General features: G+C 40.6%; 1 protein-coding gene across 2 annotated transcripts in view; it reads right to left on the bottom strand.

Moving 5' to 3' along the window:
• Positions 1–219: 219 nt before the first annotated feature.
• IL7R (interleukin 7 receptor) overlaps positions 220–22,523 on the bottom strand; it is a 29,527-nt gene continuing 7,223 nt past the window's right edge. For both annotated transcript variants that reach the window (XM_031676703.2, XM_006199663.4), the window contains exons 3-8: positions 13,168–13,325; positions 8,673–8,830; positions 6,152–6,320; positions 5,151–5,244; positions 4,149–4,224; positions 220–3,742 (exon numbers count right to left, since the gene is read on the bottom strand). In XM_031676703.2, coding sequence (XP_031532563.1) covers positions 3,239–3,742; positions 4,149–4,224; positions 5,151–5,244; positions 6,152–6,320; positions 8,673–8,830; positions 13,168–13,276 — 1,110 coding nt within the window. In that variant the 5' untranslated portion in view covers positions 13,277–13,325 and the 3' untranslated portion in view covers positions 220–3,238. The remainder of the gene's footprint in view (positions 3,743–4,148; positions 4,225–5,150; positions 5,245–6,151; positions 6,321–8,672; positions 8,831–13,167; positions 13,326–22,523) is intronic.

A 22,523-nucleotide genomic window follows, 5' to 3' on the forward strand; every position in this document is an offset into this window, starting at 1 on the left:
GCACGGTGCAAAGTGATGCAAGGCAGATTCTCAACAAATTGCAGTTAATTCATTCGTTTGCAAACTAATTACTTAATTGTTGAAAAAAGGGTTCTGAAAATCCAAGCTAAAAAAATGACAGCAAATGGTGCCAGGCTATTTCCAGTGGCTGAGAAGAACCGTGGCCTATTCTGGAGAGCCGTCTATGTATTTCTCACAAAAGACAAGTACACTCGCAGAGAGTTTTACAGCATTTAATTAAATATATGATTGTCACACACATCGGATAATTATACTTAGCAGCTCTGCAAAATATTTGTAATGCATGTGGGAAGTATATAGTCAAATCAGAGACTTTCAGTGTAGTGAACGATGGATATTCTTAAGAATAACCCCAGAGAAAAACCACTGAGCTGTCAGAAATGGCATCTGATACACATCACTCTGGCTATCTGATCACATAGGCTCACCGTCTTCCTGGCCAGTTCTGAGTCTTGCCGCCTCTCTAGAAACGCTATGAAAACACAAGTCTGGAAAATACACATTTGAAACAGCCCACACTTGGCTTCTCTGCAGCAAACGCCCTTGGAAATCAGAATGAAGGGAGAGGCAAAATCTGGTCAATCCATCCAGTAAGCCAGCGTCCCCTAGACTCAGACATGGTTGTTTAATTGACCAAATTCTCCGCCTATTTATGTTTTCTTTTCATTTTATGTTACACAGAATCAGCAGTTTACATCTTTGATTTATACAATGTCCCTGACCAGGAGTTTTTCTTTCTTAATAAAAACCACAGGGGGTTGGTCAGAACAAATTTGCGATCTTACATTAGACATTGTCCCTGAGTATATAATCAAGCATTAGCAGCAGTTATGATTACATAAGAGTATGATACATGGATTTTACATGCCTCCAGTAACAGACAGACATTCACACGCTCAATTCAAATGATAAACTGTGCCAAACAACATTGAAACAGGGGTATAGAGCCGGGGGGACCTTGATCTTCCTCTGGACCTAGCTCCTCTTTTCTTTGAGAGATTGCTATGTTTACAAGGGATACAAACTTACAGCTTCAGTGTGTAAGTTTGAATAACTTATCTGTCCTCTCTGTGTCCGAATTTTCCCATAAGGCAAAGATAATACAATAGGACCTCTGGATAAGGTGCAAGAGAGCTCGGCTGGGCGTGAGGTTTTCTGTGATGATCTCTTCCTTGAGACGTGGCTTGCATTTCTACCGAAGGTAGAGAACCCGTGTCCACCTGGTGGAAAATACCTTCTGCTGCTTACATGCCAGGCAGATTCTGCCTTTCCTCCACGCAGAGGTACACCACTCTTGTGGCGTTTTCCCTGACTGCCTCCGACAGGGCACTCTGAACATGCCTCCATGATAGCATTCTGTGTTACTATCATCATTTGTTTACAAAGCTGCCTTTCATTAAATTTTTCACTTTATGGGGGCAGGGTCGCAAACTTATTTGTCTTAAATACCTGTCAAGGAAATGAAAGGGATAATGCTCACCGAAGTGCTTTGAAAAGTCACAAAAGCACTGAGAAAATCTAAGGGGTTATGGACTGACAGTCAGCACAACTGATTCACACTTGGAGAGGACTTGGAAAGGACACCACTCAACTGAAGAATAAGCTGGTCTGACAATTATTAGTCCTCTGAGCCCACAGATAAGGCCCATGAGTCCACGAGTTAAAACTCTCTTGATAGACATCACAAAACAAAGCAAACCAAAGAATTTTAAAAATTAAAAAGACTTAGTCTCTCCCAAAACAAACTAAAAACAGAACAAAGAAAAACGTAAAATGTAGACAACAACTGTGAGGACAAACTCGCAAACAACAGCATCAGTCCTGGACCGATGTGTTTCTTTCCTTCCCCCTGCTGCCTCTGCTCTGCCGGGGTCTGTGTGCAGAGGGGCCTTGGGGGGCTGTTGGGGTAGGCTCAGCTGACACCGCTCCACTGCCTTGACTTGGCTTTGGAATAGATAGACTTTAGAAACTTATTCTAGACCAAGAAATGTAAGAAGACACTTGCCAGATGCTAACAGTATGTCTTTCCTCCATATCTTTAAGAACACGGTCGCAGTCAGTTCACTCACTGCGTATGCTTGTAGTGCCTTCTCCGCGAAATTTGTGGCAATATCCACGGCAGTAGACATCCGGACAGCAGGTGAATTTGGGTTGGGTGGTCCCTGCGCACATAGAAAGGTTGTTTCCTGGCTTATTGCTCGAATGCACCAGCGTCCAGAGTCAGGCACGTGTTCTCCCATCATCAGTGGATGCGGTTGGGTGGGGGGAGCAAGAAGATCTTGCTCTTGGCAACTATTAATAGAAATTCTGGGCTTCTAGTTGATTATTCTTTGAGTATTTTTTCAGAAAAAATGAAATGAAATGAGCTTTGTGGCTCTTTCTTGCCTTCTCCACTTTTTGTAGGTATGGCTGGATTCACACATCGTGAGACCATTCCCTTCCCACTGTCTTCCTCATAGCCTTTTTGGTTTGGGTGACCAGATGTCCCCATTTGTCTGGTATATTCCTGGTTTACACTTGTTGTCCTGGAGTGGCTACTTGTACCTTTCTCTTTTGCTTTCAAAAGTGACCCAGTTTGGACAATAAACTATAGGGTCACCTTGTTATTAGCGAGGTTTGGCTATCAGGAGTGGGACAGTCCCTAGTAGGAGAAAGGAGCCTGGTTCGGAGGGGACTGCAGTTAGACTCCTGGGCAGCAAATCTTGGTTCTATTCCTTGCTGGTTGGGGAACACGGATAAGTTAATTTAAGCCACTGTTTCACCGTCTATAGCAAAGAGAACAATAATAATTGCACCCACCTCCCAGGATTATTGTGAAGATGCAGTGAGACAAGATGTGCAGGCACGTAGCACAGCACTGTGTATACAGTAAGTGCTAATAATGGTATCGATCATTCTCATTCTCCTTTCCTTCTTTCTTCCTTTGCTCCCTTTCTGCTTCCCCTGTCCCCCCATGCTTTCCCCCACCCTTTCTTTTACTCTTTTCTGCTTTTTTCCTTCCTAAAATAACTGAATCACCAGAGTTGCCTGATGCAGAATGCTCCTGCCTCCTGCTGAATGCCGCTGAAGTGGGGAGGCATGGTCAAAGCGATGTTTCAGAGTCCTGCAGATCATGCAGAGGGGCTGCGTTAGTTTTGTCTTCTTTGTGCTGTGAGAAAGAGTAGGATTCAGTCATCTTTGTTCATCACAATGGTTCTGGTCTTGGGTTTCTTGCAATTCACTGGTTTTGGTAGAAGCTGGACATGGTAACATACGCTTCCTCTTGACTTGATCCCAGGGAAGTGAGGGCGGGCTGTCCCTGGGCAGCAGGATTCAGTGTCAGGATTCCTGACTGGAAAGGAAATGGAGAGGGCAGGGTGCTGTTTGTAGTTCCAGGGCCAAGCAGCAAGTCCTGGTGCACGAGTGGCCCGTTCTTGCCACCTTCCCTGCAGTCTGGGGACCTGGAGGAGGGGAGCACTGGGGCATCGCATACACTGATATTCCCAGCCAGGCATCTGAATGGTGATTCTCCTATGAAAGTTTTTGGGGTGAAGACTGGATGCTCGGAGGGCCAGTTTGGGCCCTGCATACCCTCTCCGAGCCTCTGTTTCTCAGAATCCTCTGGTTGTGAAGGAAGAGGGTCTTGCAGAAAGCCTTCTGCTTCATCTCTAGCTTGAATGCCATCTACCTTATGAATCTGACAGTCCAGGAAACTTTCGGGATTGAAACTCACATTCAAATTCTGCACCAAAAAAAGAGAGAAGGCATTAAGACTGCACCAGAGAGACACATCACCAAATGTTCTGCTCAGGAAAAGATCTGAAGAACTTTCCAACAGGGGTTCACCAGGAAATGTCAGAGAACTACCCACATGGGCTAGCTGACTCTTTGCCTCTGGAGGTGCTATGACACTTCAGGGTCTAAAATGATCACTGGCCATGCCCTCTAGCCCTTGGGAGGCCTGGGAAATTCTGAGACTTGTATCTCATTTTTGTTTCCTACCTCCAGGAACCTGCAGCTGGCATCTTATGAGGGACCCTGGTTATGTGACGCATCAAAGACCAAAACTTGAGGTCCAGCTCTTCCTCATCCTGCAATCTCATTCTTGGCTACTGGGGTGCCTTCAACACAGTGAGAGAAGCACTCACCTTTTTTGGTTTCTTGCACAGTTGTTCCAGAGTCTTCTTATGATCAGGGAGACTGGGCCACACCATAGGCTTAATCCTGAAACCAGAGGACATTGAAGAGGAAATGAATGGCAGAAGGAGCAGGCATAATATATTCTTCCGCTCATTCTGAGCCAGCAGCCAGAAGAGCAGATTTCTAGTCTAGGCTCTGCCACAACTAGGTGTGACCTTGGATGGTGACTTGCCTTATCTGGGCCTCAGTATCCTACCAATCCAGGGAAGAGCTGGACCAGGGAACATTACCAGTGATCTACTCTGTGAGCAAGAAAATGATGTGACACTCCCAGGAAAGAGCTCTAGAGAAGAGGAGCAAGGAGGCTTGGCAATGGTTTAGCTGTGAAACAAAACTCTGATCTGCTCACCTACTCCCCAAAATAGGTGTTGTCATCTCATTCCTTCTCTTTATTGGCAGCAACTCCTCTGCTCTGATTTTGGTAGAAGCGAGACATAAGGGTAATTGCTTTGGGTGGTACTTGTCAAGCTGGAGCATCTTGGGGATATAGGACCCTTTGCTGAGAACATCTTTCTAAAACATTAATAACTTGACTGGTGCATGTCTAAAATATCACTTTAATGATGAAACAAGCATGGCTCTATCATGGGATAGAATGCAAAAGTCCCACGAATTTGTGTGCCGAAAGTGTAGACTTCGAACACATTCTGTATTTTTTACGGGTGCCTCCAGCTGTCCAGGCATTCTGGAAACATGGTGCCTACTTCTTTAGGATACTTTGGAGGAAAGATTTAGCAGAAAGCTAGTCCTATGTTGTTATATATTTTTACCTTTTATGAAATTAACTGTGGAAATTCACCAGTGCCTGAGGATAAGAAGGGATGTTGGGCATTGTAATTCCTGAGATGCCTTATTTCCCCTTTGTAGTTTTCTCATCAAAAAATAGGATTAGAGCTCTGACTGTCTGGAGTTCCACATAACCACTCTCTTGATTAGTTAAAGAAATTCACCTTTTTTTCCATAACACACAGGCCAAAATGACCACAAGAGCCACAGAGAAGAAACTCAGAATGCTGATAGTTAGTGCAACAGGATCCATCTGCCCTGGAATGCAAGAATAGATCTTGGTTAGCAGTCATTAAGCACATGGTGGAGGAGACTTTCAGGATGCTCTGAGTTTATTTAATGACTTGAGCCCATTTATGATTTCTTGAAAGTTGCTCTTCAGTACACGGGATGATGTACTAGTGTTTCCGGGGGAATTTTGGCTTCAGTAAGTGGCACTGACTTAGGTGACCAGGTCCAGAAACTCTGTCACTTGAAATGTAAACATGACTTAGCATTAAAGGTAATGGCACTCCATCCCTGACTCCACCGCCAAGAGAAAGAAGTTGAGCAGGGGGATGATCAGCGGATGCTCTACCCTGCAGCTCAGCAATTCCTAGGGTGAGGATGGGAGGCTGGTACTGCAGAACAATTCCGCTCATCCTACAGAGGGAAGGTATGTGTGGGGTGCTTCATGTCCCAGGGGTCTGCCTGAGCCATGTTCTTCGGCTCTTCTGGCTATTCTCACTTCCTAATCTTCCAGGATATCTTTATTATTCTAGGAAAGAAGGCATGGGAAAGCCACACCAGCCTGTTCATCTGCCATCTGCAAAGGTGTTCTCTGAAGGGGACTTAGAGGGCTCAGCCTTTGGGATCCCAGGCTACACTGGTAAAGTGGAGGTAGTTGGTGGGGATTTTGTTCAGACCATTAGCAGCTCCAAGAAGTACTCAGAGCAGTGGAGTCCAGACATCCTACATCAGCTGATCAGTGACTAAGGGTTCTACTTCCATCCCTTGCATATTCTTTACAAAATGGGGAAAGATGGAGGGTCATTTTCCAAAGTAAGTTAGAATGCCCTCCGGGGAGTCCTAATTTGCGGCTTCATTTCATCTCTCTCGTTCACACACTTTGACATGCCAAGCACTACAAAGGGGTGCTGGGGAACAGACTCTAGTCACTTCTCACCTGTGATACTGGTCTCTGGAGTTCTGAAGTGGAAACTTGGACTCCATTCACTCCAGAAGCCTTCAAAATAGTTGGTGTCAGGGATGGACCGAACTTTAATCTCATACATTGCATCGGGTTGTAGATTTCTCTGCAGGAGCATCAGCTTTGTACTGGATAAGTTCACGTGCTAAAGAGCAAAAAGTGCCACTACATTTTTATGATGGAAAAAGAGGTGATGCCCACATCTCCCAAATCATTTCAAGTTGAGTGTCTTTAGTCAAGTGGGCTCTATCTCGAGGTTCTCTCATACTGGTTAGGAAAAGGAGCCTGGACGCGGAGGAGTCAGAGCAGACTTGGGGCAGAGTGTGCAAGTTCACAAAGGACGCTACAAGCTGCCAAAGAAGGCAGTGGTTCAATGGGTCTTTATTCAGGTGAGCTGGGCTCTCCCACTCAGGGAGGATGTAAATCACTCCCAGGCTCCCACCTTCCTTTCCACACTCTAATCTCTTCTTTTTCTTTCTTGCCCCTTTCACATCACAGGGGGAGATGAAAGGGAATGGTAAGGTTAGTGAACAAGGATCATTTTCCTCTAAAAAGATATCACTCTACATTGTCAATAGCAATATGGAGACAACAGTCTCTCCAACAACGTGTATCATTCTTAAGAGGAAAACATGCTCTAACAACTTGATAACAACCATTGTTATTTACATTTATATTTGATTATTAGTTTCCTTATATTTATTCAAATTATGTATTTCCTGTTTTGTGAGACATTTCCAAATTTTTTGCTAATTTTTCTATTGTTACATTTGTCCTTTTCTTAATGATTTATAAGACCTCTTTATATTTTTAGAATATTAACCATCTGTCAATTGTATGTGTGGCAATTTAATCCTAATTTCTAATGTGTCTTATGACTTTGATTATTGTGCATGCTGACGTTCATAAACCTTTATAAGGTTTCATGTAATCACAAGTTTCCATATTTTGCTTTATTTTACTGGTTCTATGCTTAGTATGATCCTCTTCATCTCAAGATTATATAAACATTTACCTACATACTTTTTAGCCTGTTTAGAGTTTCACTTTTATGTAATTTCTCTAAATCATCTTTTGTTTTAATTTTTTTTGTTATATGGAGCAAGTGGGGCATGTAAGTTATTTTTTTCCCCAGTTAACTGATTGTCCTAGTGCCATTTATTCAAAATCCTTCCTTTCTTTACCAGAGTTGCTTGCCCATTGATGCAATTTTCAGATGAAGACTGGAAGAGGGCATCAGTGTGTGTGTGTATGTGTGTGTGTGTGCATGCGTGTGTGCGTGCGTGCAGTGGGGGAGGACAGAAGGAAGGGGAAGGTGGTCTAGAGCAGGCATTACACTCGTGTAAGTTGTATACAGCAGCAAACTGCAAACAATCAAGGCTGATCCTGGCCTGAGAAAAGGAAACAGTATGGGTAAGGAGGGTCTGTCTCCCCCTGGAGAAAGCAACTAGCACCTCTTTTTTTGTCCATGTGGTACAAAAAGGCTGAAAGTTAAGCCAGTGATGTCAGAGGAACCTGAAAATCTGGGACATTTTACTTTTTTCCCCCACTTTCTTCCCCCAAAAGATTGCAGGGACAGCCAGACCACTCCAACTGCAATGACTTGTGGAGTCTAAATAACCCTCCAGATTATGAAGGGTGCAAATTAAGCTGATACTTTAAGGATTTAAGAACTCAGGCTTCAAAAAAATGAAGAAAAACATTCCACCTCCTCTGCTACTTACTTCAGGCTGTTTCCACAACTCCCATAAACCAAACTGTGGCTATGATTTGGTGATTTTGTTTTTGCCTGATTTGCCTGTGAGAGTTGTGCTAAATGTGATTCTTTTTAAGGCCCCCAGATAAAGAGGATGAATTTGTTCTCAATTTATACAGTCAGTCTAAATATCTAATTGAGAGACATTATAAAGACAAAAAATAGGGCAAGAAAAAAAAATGAGACCTAGGAAAAGAACAAGCCAGAGAAGATCCACATTTTGTGAGGCCTAAACCTTTACACTTTGGGAAGTTTCTTTCAGTAAAAAGCATATTTTGAACAGAAAGTTACTAGGGATCCTCCCTAGGTAAATGTACCTTTGAAACAATAAAATACATAACATTAAAAAGTTTCTATTTTATAGTTTTATATATTTACAATATTTTAATTTATATATGTAACTTTCTTCTTAAGTATATTTTTATATACATACTCCTAAATTTCATAGCGTATAACTGTAAGCAGCATCGGGGGGACCGGCGCTCTCAGGGCTGTGCTGTCAGTACTGGTGAGGTATCGGCAAAGAGCATGACAATAATGCTCTGAGTTTATAATTTTCAATTTCTTTTCAATAAATGCCAAATTTGTCAGTATTGCATATAAATAACTGTGTTACTTCTTTAACTGTAGTATAGATTCTATTTACAAAATGTTCGCTTATAAGGTTTTACGGATTTTTACAGTGAAGTGTTTCCTATTGTTTAATAAAGAACCGCATGTATAAAAAGAAAACCTACATACCACCCAATTGTTTTCGTTTTTTTCCTGGCGGTAGGCTACCTCATGCATTAATTCTTTCACATACTTCTTTCGCAAGTGCGATGTATTAAATGTCACCACAAAGTCATTTGCTGCCTCGCGATAGATGACTCTTACGTCAAAAGGAGCCTCAGGTTTAACTGGAAAGAAAAAGAAATGAGGTCAATCTGGAGGGTAGTCAAAGAAATAATGACTGGTTTTAAAGTTCATCTGCTCTGAAAAATCACACCCCTTTTCTGGGTCAGTAAAAACCCCTTCTTCTTTCTGATTCAAAGCCTGACTACATTCCCCAGCCTCCCTCGCTGCTGGGTGTGGTCTTGTGCAGGATGTGGGCAGAAGTGACGTGCACCACCTCCCATCCTGGCCCAGAAGTCCCCCATGTGTGACCCCATACCCGGTCCCCTTCTGCCACTTGGAGTAACATGTTGTCGCAGTGGAACCACCGGATGGAGAAGCTGTGAGTATTGCTTGGAGGAGCACCACCCACAGCTTAGAAACACCCATTTTGGCTCTTCTGTGAGCAAGAAATAAACTTACGGTGTTTGAGATATGTTTCAGTGCTTACTGTTTATTGGCAGCTAGTGCTAACTTTATACTAAAACAGATTCTCTTCCCCTTTGAGTACTAGAGAATTGGTAACTAACTTTCCCCAAAGCAGGAGTATTTGAACTTTGAGTCTTCATTGTTCCAATAAAAGCTGGGGGCCTTCCACCTCATCTCAGCTACGTAGGAGCTGAGGGCCTGCTTCCGGGCCCTGGCTTGTAACTTCCCATGTGACCTCGGGCTGCCCCCTCCTTCAGTCTTGTTTGTGTTAATTCCAAACTCCTCCCTGCCTGACTCACACAGCTTCTGATGGGATCACATGCACCATACATGAAACGCTGTCGGAGGGAGATAGGTATTATTTCGGGTAGAACAAACCCTGAGAAAGGTACTGAAGTCCTGGGAGCGCATGCCTGTCAGGCCGTCTCCCACCACTGACTTGGGGCTTCCCTGTCTTGGCCTCTCAGCTGCTCTCTCACTAAAGCCTGGGGAGTCAGTTGTGCAGGGATGGGGCAGCCACTTGTCTGCATGGCTCATCATCAGATAGATTGGCGGATATATAAGGTAAAATCTAACCTAAACCTGTCATTAACGAGGGAGTGTTTGTTTATCTAAATTTCACTTAGCAGACTGAGCTGGATTCTAGGCTCTGTGAGCTGGGCTTTAAGACTGACTTGCTGACCCAGTAAAATGAGCTCGTGTGGTGAAGTTTGGCCCCCTTGTCATAATCACTTGCTCACAGTGGTGGCTCCTAAGAGTCTTCTGCATTGATTTACTCCAGAGGTACTGAAAAAGAGGAAGTGGTTCCTTCTCTACCCTTGGATGTCTCAAGAAAGGGGAAGTTTATCCTTTTTCACCCGTAGATGCCCTATAAAAAGGGAAGGTACCCCAAAGGGAAGCAGGAGGCAAGGTAGTGGGTATAGAGAAACAGACCCAGAGAGGGTACACCAGCCAAGTCAGTTCCTACCTTCCATTCAAGGAAATGATTGAGACACATTTGCTACCAGATCTCTCACATGGAATTCCTTGTCCTATCCCTGTCTCCCAAGGCCTCTCAATATGGAAGCATTAAGGGAAGGACAGGCTAGTACTGGCTGCACGCCTGCTGAGTGCCCAGTGTGTTACTTGCACCGCCTTCCATCAGCCATCACTCATCACCGCTGTGCTGACGAGGATGGATGCTGAGTCCCAGAGAGGTTAATTCACGTCAGCTCAGGCTCCTGCAGAGTAACTGGATGGCATTTAAATCCAATTCTGTCTGATTCCGAGTCTCGCTCTCCTTCACTTAACTTGTGTTTCTGTATTCCACTCTCTGGTGCCGGCTTGTTCAGGCTCTCCCCAAACAGGTCTGCTTCCAGCCCCAGTGAATGTCTGTGAGCAAATTTTAAAAAGGTGCTCATTCCTCAGGTAACATTTTAAAAAGTTAATTTATTCCTGGCACAACCTGACCTGTTATATAGATTTACCTTGACATGAAAAGTGGGAAGACAGGGAGCTGCCCCTCCAGTCTTACTGGGGGCCCACACCTAAGGAAGGGGTGGAAGTGTGGGGGCAGGTAGCTGCGAAGCTCTGGCTCTGTGGTTCCATCAGAAGCATCCAATTTAAATGTACTTAAATGACACTTCTATTTATGGAATGCCACATTAGGAGCCAGAACAAGATGCTACTGAGAGACACACCGTCACTGCCTCTCATCCTGCTCATCCCGGGGTGCTCACCACTCTCTCACAGACCCACGTGACCAGCGGTGTGCACACCCTGTCTCTCCCCCTGGCCGCTCAGATGAGGCAGCTGATCAGGTTTTCAGTCTGCTGGGTGGTACAGAATGTGGACCTCTATGAGCACTGGGCATCCGAGATCTGGGGATTCAGATGGGGTAGGTGCCACCGGGAGCCTCTGGGTGTGCCGTGAGTGTTCACATGCTCACTCTGTAAAATGCACGTGGGCCTGTGTGCTGGTGTGAGTTTCAGTAAGGAGGGTCTTCAGGACTCAGCCAGAGAATTGGGAATCTCTGCCTTCCCTGCCTGCTCGCTTAGAGTGAACACACATTTGCAACGCAAGTGGTGAACCTTTAGATATATTGCCCTGTGCACGAACCAAACATCCATCCATAGCAGCCTTACCTCCAAATGACCAAAACCCAGTCTGCTTGTGTCCCATACTCAGAGATACCTGTCATACCCCGCCCCTGGATAGCATTCGTATTAGTTGTGCTTAATGTCTCTTTTCTACTACCTCGGCTTTTTTTTTTTTTCACAAGATAATTGTTCACACATGGAACTTCTGCTTTTACTCTTTACCATCTTAGTGATACAAAACTAAGACTAAGTTCCAAGTTTCTCTTTGTTGTCTCTAATGAGTATTGCTCTCCTACTGTTAATTTTCTTTTAGAAGGATGAAGGGAAGGGGTTGAGAATAGAGTGAGACAGAGCCATACTATTTAAAACCAGCAAAAGAATGTACCTCTTCCATCACTTTAATAATTTTCCCCCCATATGTATTGTTTCACTTGTAAATCTCCACAGGCAGAATGAATACAAAAAGTTAGTATTCCATTGCACTAATACATCATAACTGGCTTAGACATTCCCCTCCACCAGGGTATCTCTGAGATTCTGAAAAAGAACCTTACTCACTTCAGTGTCATAAATCTGTAAGTAATGGAAAAAACTTTTGTGTCTATCTGTTTTGATTTACTTGCTTGGTAACTGAATGGAGAATTGGTAATTAATATTGACTTATAACCCAATAATTGAATGGATTTACTGATTCATTTTACTACATATATTCATATTATATAGAACCAAGGGAAACATACAGATGAATTTAGCAATTCAAATTGTAATTTTATTTGTAATATAATTATTATTACTTTTTTTTGCCAAGTGTAGTATGAGTAATCTAGGCCACGTCAGATTTAATTACGCATCACTGCTCAACAATAATTCTCCTAGGAAGATGTGATGGCAGTTTCATGTGTCAACTTGGCTAAGCTATGGTGCCCAGTAGTTTGGCCAAACACTAGTCTGAAGGTATTTTTTGAAAGATATGGCTAACATTGAAATCAGTAGACTTCGAGTAAAACAGATTACCCTCCATGATGTGGCGGGCTTCATCCAATCAGATGAAGGCCTTAAAAGCAAAGCCTGAGATTCCTCAAAGCAGCAATGTTGGCATAAGAATACAACATAGAAACCCTGCTTGAGTTTCCACACTGCCTGGCTTGCCCTGTGGAATGTGGACTCAAGACTGTGATATCCACTCTTACCTGAATTTCTAGTCTTCTGGCTCACTCTACACATTTCAGACTTGCCAACTCCGACAATCATGACAGCCAATTCCTTAAAGAAAACCTCTTTTTCTTGTCTGTCTGTCTGTCTGTCTCTATCTATCTATCTATCCATCCATCCATCCATCCATTTGTCTATCTACCTGTCCATCTATCCATCTGTCTATCTTATTAGTTCTGTTTCATCTGGAGAACTCTAATACAAAAAGGCATATTTACTTTTTAAAATAACTTGATAATTTAGCTAAATGCACTCAGAATGTGGTAAGTAAGTGGGGAGATTATAGGGAATTCAGGAAAAGGTTAGGTGAGGAAGGAAAGGACATATATAGGTGAGTGACAGGAATCCTTGCTCCATTAGGCACATCACACAGATGAACCCTTCCTACAATCTGCAACTGCCAATCATCCTTTTTCATAGTTGAGTTTGAAGACCCTCAACATTTCCTCACTGTAGGAATTAATAGCATAAGCTTCAAAGTTTCATTTCCTTTTAAAAAATTATGTGCATTAGGAAATTTGATATTTTCTACTGCAAATAGTTCTCATGATCTGTCTGCTTTTAACATACAGAAAATTCAGATACAGGTATCTGTCTTCAGGTATCTGAAAAGTGATGACATACTCCCATTTACAACTTCTTACCTATTTTGACTATGTTCATTTTTCTGCAAGTCATGCTCTTTCTTTCAAGCTTCACACATATTTCGCTGTCTCCAATCAGTAAGAATTTCTTTGTCTTGATGAAATACATCTCTTGTAGTTTATTAAAACTCAGGCAATTTACATCCAAAAGGGCCCCACTATAGAAACAAAAAGGGAATTTGTCTCAGTTTAAGTAGGAAATTCTGCATAGAATGGGATAGCATCACGTGTACATTTCAGCTGTGTGGCTTGAGCTCCACCCACAGGGTAAGCGCATGCTTGAGAGAAAGAGAGTTATGAAAGCAATATAGCTTTTTGCTGCCCTTATAATCTGTGATGATTTACTCAGGCACTAGATGCAGTTGAACCTGAAATGGTCAAAGCATGTCCCTGAATACAATAGAAAATTCCTATCTTCTAATAATTGATTATGGAAAGAGAAATACTTTGTTTAGGTGGGAAGGTAATTGCTTCCTCTTTTGTTATCCTGTATGAAAGGAATAAGTTGAGGAACTAAAGCTTGTAAACAACATTGACCAAAAGGAAATAATAGAACAGTCTAAAGGATAATATACACAAAACCATATATACTTAATGGGTGATCCAGAGACTTTCACAGGTTATTTTGACTGTGTTCCATCTTTAACTCATCAGCAGACTTTAAAATCAACCATTCTCCCCATGCTCCCTAGATGAACATGCAATAGCAATACTCTAGGAATTGAATTCTGTCACTTCTTCAGCCTCCTATTCCCAATTAAATCAGGCTTTTAGGAAACTGAAGAAGAGAGAATATTGCCTACTATGTAACTACATCAAAAGCTCCAAATTGTATTCTTAAAAAATTCCTGTTTTAAAAAAGGTATAAGTTTTGGTTCCAGTAATGGCAGAGTAGCTTATACTAGACTAACTCTCCAATCTACAGCTCTTATAAACTTTGAACAAGATATTCTTGAAAATACTGTTTAAGAGCATTGGAGAGTAACCAAAAGCAGGCAGAAACTAAAGGGAATTAAATACTTTTTAAAAAGGGTGGATTTGATCCTTGTTTCTATGTTGTTGTTTGTTTTGTTTTGTTTTATCTGACAACACTTCTCAGGTCACATTGCAATAAGCATCTAGAATCTAACAGAAAGCCACAGTTTTATTGTCTTGAGAAGTTAGAGGACAGAGTTTTAGATGCCCTGAGAGGCTGGGTATTTTTAAGAGGGAATAGCCTAGAAATGAGGAAGCTTTAGAGATAGAAGACACTTAGTCTGCCTATAAACTCTGCCTAAATTATTGTCTGTCCCCTTAATTGTGCAAATATAGAGGGAATGCCAAAGAAACAATGGGCTAGAAATAGCTAGAAGGCTTTAGAAAGAGCTAAGCAGAGATTGTAGGTGCTGCCTCAAAAGAAAAAAGAATTTGGAGATTAATCCACTGTAGTTAATTGAATAACAGAGCTAAAAAAAAAAAAACTTGCTAGAGTGTGTTATCAGCATCAGAAAAAAAAAATCTATTATCAATAGTGTCCTTCCTACATTAAAAGCTACCACAAAAGATCTGAAAAAGGAAAATGTGACGCATAGTCAAGACAAAAAGTGGTCAATGGAAATTGACCCTAAGATGACCCAGAGGTTGGAACTAACAGAAAAGGGCTTTTCAGCAGGTTTTGTAAATATGTTCAAGGGCTAAACAAAAAATATGGTCACAATTATTGAATGGGATGTATAATCTTAATGAAGAAATGGAAACTACAAAAGAGAACAAAATGAAAATACTGTAGCTGAGAAGTACAAATCTAAAAATTTTAAAAATATATTGAACTTACAGGATGGACCTAATAGCAGATAGAAGATGGCAGAAGAAAGGGTTGGTGAACTTGAGGACAGATCAATAGAAATTATTCAGTCTGAAAAACAGAAAGTCTTGGTGACTCGTGCGACAATGTTAAGGGGATAAATAAACATGCAATTAGAACAAAAAGAGAGAAAGAATTTGGTTAAAAATATTTAAAGAAATAATGTCCCCAAATGTCCCAAATGTGGCTCCCCACCCCCAAAAAGTCAACTTTTAGGTTTAAAAAACTCAGCAAATCCAAGCAGGATAAATCCAAAGGAAACCACACCTAGGCACGCCATAGTCAGACGGCTGAAAAACAAAGGTGAGTAAGAAATGTTGAAAGCATCCAGAGAAAAATATCACTTCTTATCAGGAACTACGTGAACTAGAAGACACTGGGAATGGTATCTTTAAAACTCTGAAATGGAAAAAAAAAAAAGTCCACTTTAAATTCTTATAGTACAAAATATTCTTCAATAATGAAGGCAAAATAAAGACATTTTCAGCTATGTAAAAACTGAGGTATTTGTTTTAGAAAATTCTTTTGACCAAAGGGAAATGATACTAGATGGAATTTCAGATCTACAGTAAGCAATTTGGTTTACCAGAAAAGCTATACTTTGGTAAATATAAAAGACAATACATATTTTCTTCTCAGATTCTTTAGAGATAACTGATTATTTAAAGCAAATATTGTAACATTATTATGGCCTTTATGATGTATATAGATGCAAAATATATGACAGGAGTACAAAGATAGGATGTGATAAGTACAATCATATTGTTGCAAGTTTCTTATATTTTACATGAAACAGCACACCATTAACTCTAAATAAATGCTAATAAATGGTTGAATCTTGCAATCACTAAAAAGGGATATTACCCCCCAAATTTTCAATAGTTCTGATTTCATTCAAATAAATTAAATTTATTATTAATAAGCTTTCCTACAAAGAAAACTTTATACCCAAATGGTTATATGCTGGTGAATTCTGTGAAATATATATGAAATAGTGCCAAACTTACACACATTCTGTCAGAAAATAGAGGAGAAACAAATGCTTCTCAACTTATTTTATGAAGTTAACTCAAACCTGCTACCAAAAGATGGCAAAAATATTACAGAAAAGAAATTTGTAAGTTAATGTTTCTCAAGATATATATGCAAAATTCCTCAAGAAAATATAACATGATGATATTCACACATAATGACAAAGTAAGATGCATTGCAGGAAATCAAGGTAAGTTCAACAATCAAAGATCAATCAATGTAATTTACCACATGAACAGAATAAAAGACATAAATAATCTGATCATCTCAAGTGATTCAGAAAAAGCATATGTAAAAATTCAACAACCATTTATGATAAAAACTCTTAGCAGACACTTTCTCAACCTGATGAAAGACATTTGCAAAAAAGTCTATATTTAGTATCATACTTAATGGTGAAATTGTAAACACTTTTGCCCTAAGATAAGGACAAGGCAGGAATATGCATTTCACCACTTTTATTCAACAGTGAACTGGAGGTTCTAGCCAGTGCAAAGACACAATGAAAAAGCCAAGCGAGAGAAACAATATAAGGCATCAGTTTGGAAAGGAAGAAAATAAGACTTTCTTTGCTTGTAGACAACATGTTTGTTCACATGGAAAACTATTAAGATTGTCCAACACAATTACAGGAACAAATGAATTCATCAAGGTCAGTATGCAAAAGTCAGTTGCATTCCATAGATCAGTGTCCAAAAATTGGAAAATGAATTTTAAAAATAATATCTCCATTTATGATAGCAATAAAAATAGAAAATTCTTAGAAATAAAATTATTAAAAGATGGAAATTACAAAACATTCCTGGAGGGGAGGGTATAGCTCAAGTGGTAGAGTGCAATGCTTAGCACACACAAGGTCCTGGGTTCAATCCCCAGTACCTCCTGTAAAAATAAATATGTAAACCCAATTACCTCCCCCCTTAAATAAATAAATTAATTAATTTAAAAAAATTCCTGAGAACTATTAAAGAAGATCTAAGTAAATGGAGAGCTACATTTACGGATTAGCAAATTTAGTAGTGAAAAGATGGAAATTTCCCCCAAATTGATGTATTAATTGAAATCTCAACAGGAGTTTTTAAAAAAATTGACAGGCTGATTTTAAAATTTATGTGGAAACACAAAGAACTCAGAATAGCCTAGACAACACTGAAAAAGTGGGACCAATATGGAGGACGCGGAGCACTTGATTTCAAGCTTACTATAAAGCTATGATAATCTGCACAGTGTAGCAGTGACATCAGGATAGAAATACCAACTGATAGAAAATAGAGAGTGTTCAGAAATAGACTCATACATGTAAGGTTAATTGATTCTAAATATGAGCATCCAATCAATTCATTGGGAAATAGATAATCTTTTCAGCAAATTGTCCTGGAACAACTGAGCAAATGTATGGAAAATATAAACCTCAATCCCATGCAAAATTAATTGTATATGGAGTATAGACCTAAATATAAAGGCTAAAACTATGAACTATTTAGAAGAAAATATCAGAAAATATCTTCCTAACATTAGGAGTAGACGAAGAAAGTAATGACACAAATAGCATTAAACATAAAAAAGGAAAACAAAACGTATTGGGCTACATCAAAATGAAAACCTCCTGCTTATTAAAATATACCATTAATAAAATGAAATGGCAAGCGACAGGCTGGCAGAAATAGTACACACATCTGACATAGGAGCTGTATCCAGAGCATATAAAGGATTCATACCCATCAATAATAAAAGGAGAAATAACTCGATAGAATATGACAAAAGACTTGAACAGGTACTCGCCAAAAGAAGACATCCAGATGGCCAACAAGTACATGAAAAGATGGTCAACATGATTTGCTATTTGAGAAATGTAAATAAAAATCATGAGATACTATTTCAAAGCCAAGTGTTGGAAACGACGTGTAGCCTTCATACATTGCTGGTGGAAAAATAGAGTGGTATAACCACTTTGGGAAACTGCTGGGCAGCTTCTGACAAAGTTAAAAACACAACTATGCTATGATACAAGAATTCCACCCTGAGGATTTCACCACAGAGAAATGAAAATTTATATTAACCAATTTATTTGTGTAAGAATGTTAACAGCAACTTTGAAAAAGAAGGGTCTTTGAGTGGCTGGATAAGCTCCTGCCATCATGAAAAAAAATAGAGACTGTGAAGAAATTTTAAGTTTATTAACTAACTTAATATATTTATTGTTTGTGGGACATTTCTTAAAAATTGTCCCCCCTCCCCCCAAATATAGCTTTTTGTTGTTGCTGTTAACTGCTCTCCTTTAGCGTATGCAGTTGTTTTGGCTTTGAGTGTGTGTGTATGTGTGTGTGTGTGTGTTTGTGTGTGTGTGTGTGAGTGTGTGTGTGTGTGTGTGTGTGCTGGAGTTTCTAGAGTACGTCCCTTGTTGGGCTACGTGGATTTCCCATTTGGAGAAGAGTGGAGATAAAAAGTAAAATTTTAAGGTAAGCTAGATGAATGCCAGGGAACAAACTTGGGAAGAGTGTCAGATGGAAAGTTCTGAAGATGGCAGCACTGTCATGACCTGGTGAGTAAGGACAGAAGAGGAGAACTGGGTCAGGATCCCATTTCTGAACTTTAGGTAAATAAATGATGTGGAGAAATTACATGGCAATGGCTTTGAGTTCAGTCACTGCATTAAGACTACATTTATAAGTAAAGCATGTGTAGAATATTCAGTTGCAGCTCCTTAACATGTAGCAAAGTCCTGATACTGTCAGAAGTTTAAGAAGGATCTAAAATGGCATTCTTGGTTCATTCTCGCTTTTCAGGGAATGGTATTAATGAGTAATGAACAAAAGAGGATCACCATATGGTGATCTCTCTTGTGAGCCTGGACATCCTTTTAAGGGCTCTGAGCTCTGGAGCTGCCCTGTGTGGAGGGGAAGCCACGTCAGGAGACTGGGAGAAACTGTGGCCTGGAACGGACAGCGTTGCTTTGTGCCACTGACCCCGGCTTCAGGTGACTGGAGGAAACTTCGCGTCCCCTCATGAGTGGTTCAACTCAGTTCAACCCAATTCATTTCAATTCATTTAATTAAATTAAAACAATTTACTTGGTTGCTAGCTGTATATTGCTAAGTTTAGGAATGTTCTAGGACTACACTGCCCAGCACAATAACCACTACGCCGCATGTGGATACTGAACATTTGAAATACAGCTAGTCCAAATTGAGATGTGCTCTCAGTATGAGACCCACACCAGATTTTGAAGGGTTAGGATGCAAAAAAAATGTAAAATACCCCAAGAATATTTTTGTTGATATATCTTGAAATGTAATGTTTTAGATATTAGGTTAAATGAGATATATTATTAAAATTAATTTCACCTACTTCTTTTTCCCCTTTAAAGTGTGGCTACTAGAAAATTTAAAATTGCAGGTATGGCTTGCATTGTCTTTCTCTTGAATAGAGCTATTCTATAGTATTCTGGGGAGAAAAAGAGAAATATCCAAGTAGAATTATAGGCTAAGAAATTTGGGCCTTTAGACTTTCCCAGGGGACAACTGTAAGCCACTCACATAAATCCCCTTGTTCTGAAAATAGAGAGAGACTGCTGGGCAACATAGCACCTGACTTCACCCCAACTCCACTTTCCTAAATCTCCTGTAATCTCATGTGGTAAATACATTCCTCTTGTCAGTGCAAACAGATACTGACTTGGAAACACTGAAAACAAAAACTATAGATTTTGTTCCTCATTTGGCCCTGAAAGACAGAATCTATCTCAAAAGTAATAAAAGTTCATATGGTTTACTGCAGAAAGGACTAAATTAAAAATACCTGACAGATTGCGAATTAGTCAAGACATGAGGTAGGTTTGGCAGGGTGCAGTCCATGATGTTCTTGGTAATTGATGAAAACAAACAAAAAAATGACACATTTGAAGTGGTATCTGTAGGCGGTACAGGGGGGTGACTGCCGTGCCCTCCAGCACATGGAAATAAACGAAATACCATTACCTTCTGAGAGCTGACTGAAATGAAAATTATACAAAAACACTTAAAAAGCAGGCTCCCAAAGTTGCGTGACTATTGTGTTCATGCGGGTAACATCAATAAGAAAATTGGGCCCAATTTCAGGACTGAGATTTAATTCCCCATCTATAGAAGCAACCAGAGTTCTGTTCAGCTAATTTTTGCTGTCTGTGCCCAGTATCACCAAATCTGGCTTTTAAAGAGATATCTAGATTTTTAAATATGGGCAACTAATTTTTTTAAAAAATCAACCATTGGGATCTGAGCCAAATAACTCTATACTATAGTTTTAAAAATCAACAAACAAATTTCCTTTGTTTGGCTTCTATATTTACTAAACAACCTTTGGATCACATTTTTTCATGAAAATCTGATGACCCTGAGAGAATTAAGTATCATTTACAGGCATTGACCGCAAGCCCGCCGCCAAGGCTTCCATCCCAATGCAAGGCGGTTGTTATACTCAGAGAACTTAAATGACTCCCCACTTCACAGAGCTAATGTCGCTATCAGGATTTAAAACTCCATGCCTGTTTCCAGCACCTCTGCTTTGTCTCTCCAGGTACCTGAGAGCTGATTAGAGTTTTGGTGAATGAAAAATTTCTAGGTCCTCCAGTAAGAGCGGAATTATGTTGGTATGAAACCTACCTGGCCCTCTCTGACCTTCCTCTCCCTAGACACCAAGTCCTGGAGGTCCTGAGCCCAGGGTGAATATTTGGGACGCTGTGACAGCTGCACTTGTTTATGTGAAGTCATCAGTTGGTAGGCTGGTAATCCAACTTCGTGATTTTGGCTAATCCAAGTCCATCCCCGAGAGATGGATCTGCATGTTGAACACCAAGTAATTGGCTTCTAAGCCTGAGAGACGGGCAGCCAGATCAGGCAGGTGGTAAATTCACCTAGGAAACTGCCCCTGATGAGCCCTCTGGGAAGCAACACCTGATTTCTACCAACAATCCCACCTGTGTAGTGACTGCAGCAGAATGCACCGTTTTCAGTGACTTCCAGTCTTTTTCTTTGTAAATTTATATTCACAGAGGGAAAAGCAAAGCTCTAACAAAGCTAGTTTCCTTGTGGAAAAGAAGCCAAACCGAACCAGCAGATACAACACTCGGTTTAAGTGGCTTTAACCTGAAGTACGTTGCTGCTTGGAACCCAGGAGTTGCACGAATCTCCCCTTCAAGGTGTGGATACCTCTGCGAAAGTGGCCGCTCTCTAGAAGCACCTTGACCTACTAAGGAGTTCATACTTGACTGCTTCACTCTACAATCATGTCTTAATCCCTTTCCAACGGAAATATCTGAATTCAACTGAAAAACCCAAACGGAGGCTATGGGTAGATTACAAATAATGACAGGAGAAATCAAGAAACTTGTTAAAGGAAGTGAGCAAGTTTGTTCAAGTGGCCAAGGAAGTGGTCAAATACTGTTGTGAGGGAAAGTGGACAGGTCAGCCTCGGCCTCCCCAAGACAAGCCGTTGCAAATTCACCACCCAGCTGCCTGGAAAGCCCAAAGCAGGCCTCTGGGTTAAAGGGCGTTTTGCCCACGAAAATGAACGCATAGTTTGAATGAGCTGTTCGGCCCTTTTGGTGGAACAGTTTCCAGTTGCTGCGCAGACACTAGAACATCGTAGGTTCCTCTTCTCTTGACACATTTTTATTCCTCGAAAGCATGTTATAGAAGTGAACTGACAGAGGCAGACTGAGAACACACTGTGGAGTTCAAGTCCAAGATCATGCTTATCCAATGACAGCAGCAGGAGGCACTGCCTGACCCAATGCAGGAAACTCCTATAAATTAACGTAAGCCATGGGAGGCAAGTCTTGTCTAGACTGTATATCGTGGGAGATCGGCTGAGTGTCTATGGAAGTTAAGAAGCCCTCTTTTACTACAGGTGGATCTTAACTCACTTTCCTTACTAGGAAACTAAAACTAGGTCATCTGATATGAGCTTGGAAATAGCTACAAGTCAGAATGTCATGGGGGAGTATTTTTTTTCAAGGCATCAGAGATAGTAACCCTCGGCAACAAGAGATGATTTGTGAAAGAGGGAGGAGAGAAAGCATTCTGAGCTCTTCACCAAACTTTCAAACCAGACAGAGGACTTTCTCTTTCTCTCTGTTTTTTTTTTTTTTTTTTTGCCTTTTCTCTGAGGCCTCATGAAACTGAGAGCCAATCTATTCCTGTGGATTTTGGGAAAACTGATACTGAGAGAACCACTTGAAATCAAACTGTGTCAAGAGGGTGGAAGTCAGGTCTCGATTCATAGAATTTTGACTTAATGCCTTTTTTCCATGACTCATTACTGAATGTGTCTCTTTAAATTATTAAAGTATTAAATTATTAAATCATCACAACCTCCCTATGAGGTAGTAGATCTCATGTAACAAGTGAAAAAATTAAGGTGTAGATATGTTATACAACTTACTCTCAGTTAAAAAGTAAGAGCTGGTATTGGGATTGGAAACGAGGCACCCGCCCTCCGAAGT

The sequence above is a fragment of the Vicugna pacos genome, chromosome 3, assembly GCF_048564905.1.
Source record: "Vicugna pacos chromosome 3, VicPac4, whole genome shotgun sequence".
Taxonomy (NCBI): domain Eukaryota; kingdom Metazoa; phylum Chordata; class Mammalia; order Artiodactyla; family Camelidae; genus Vicugna; species Vicugna pacos.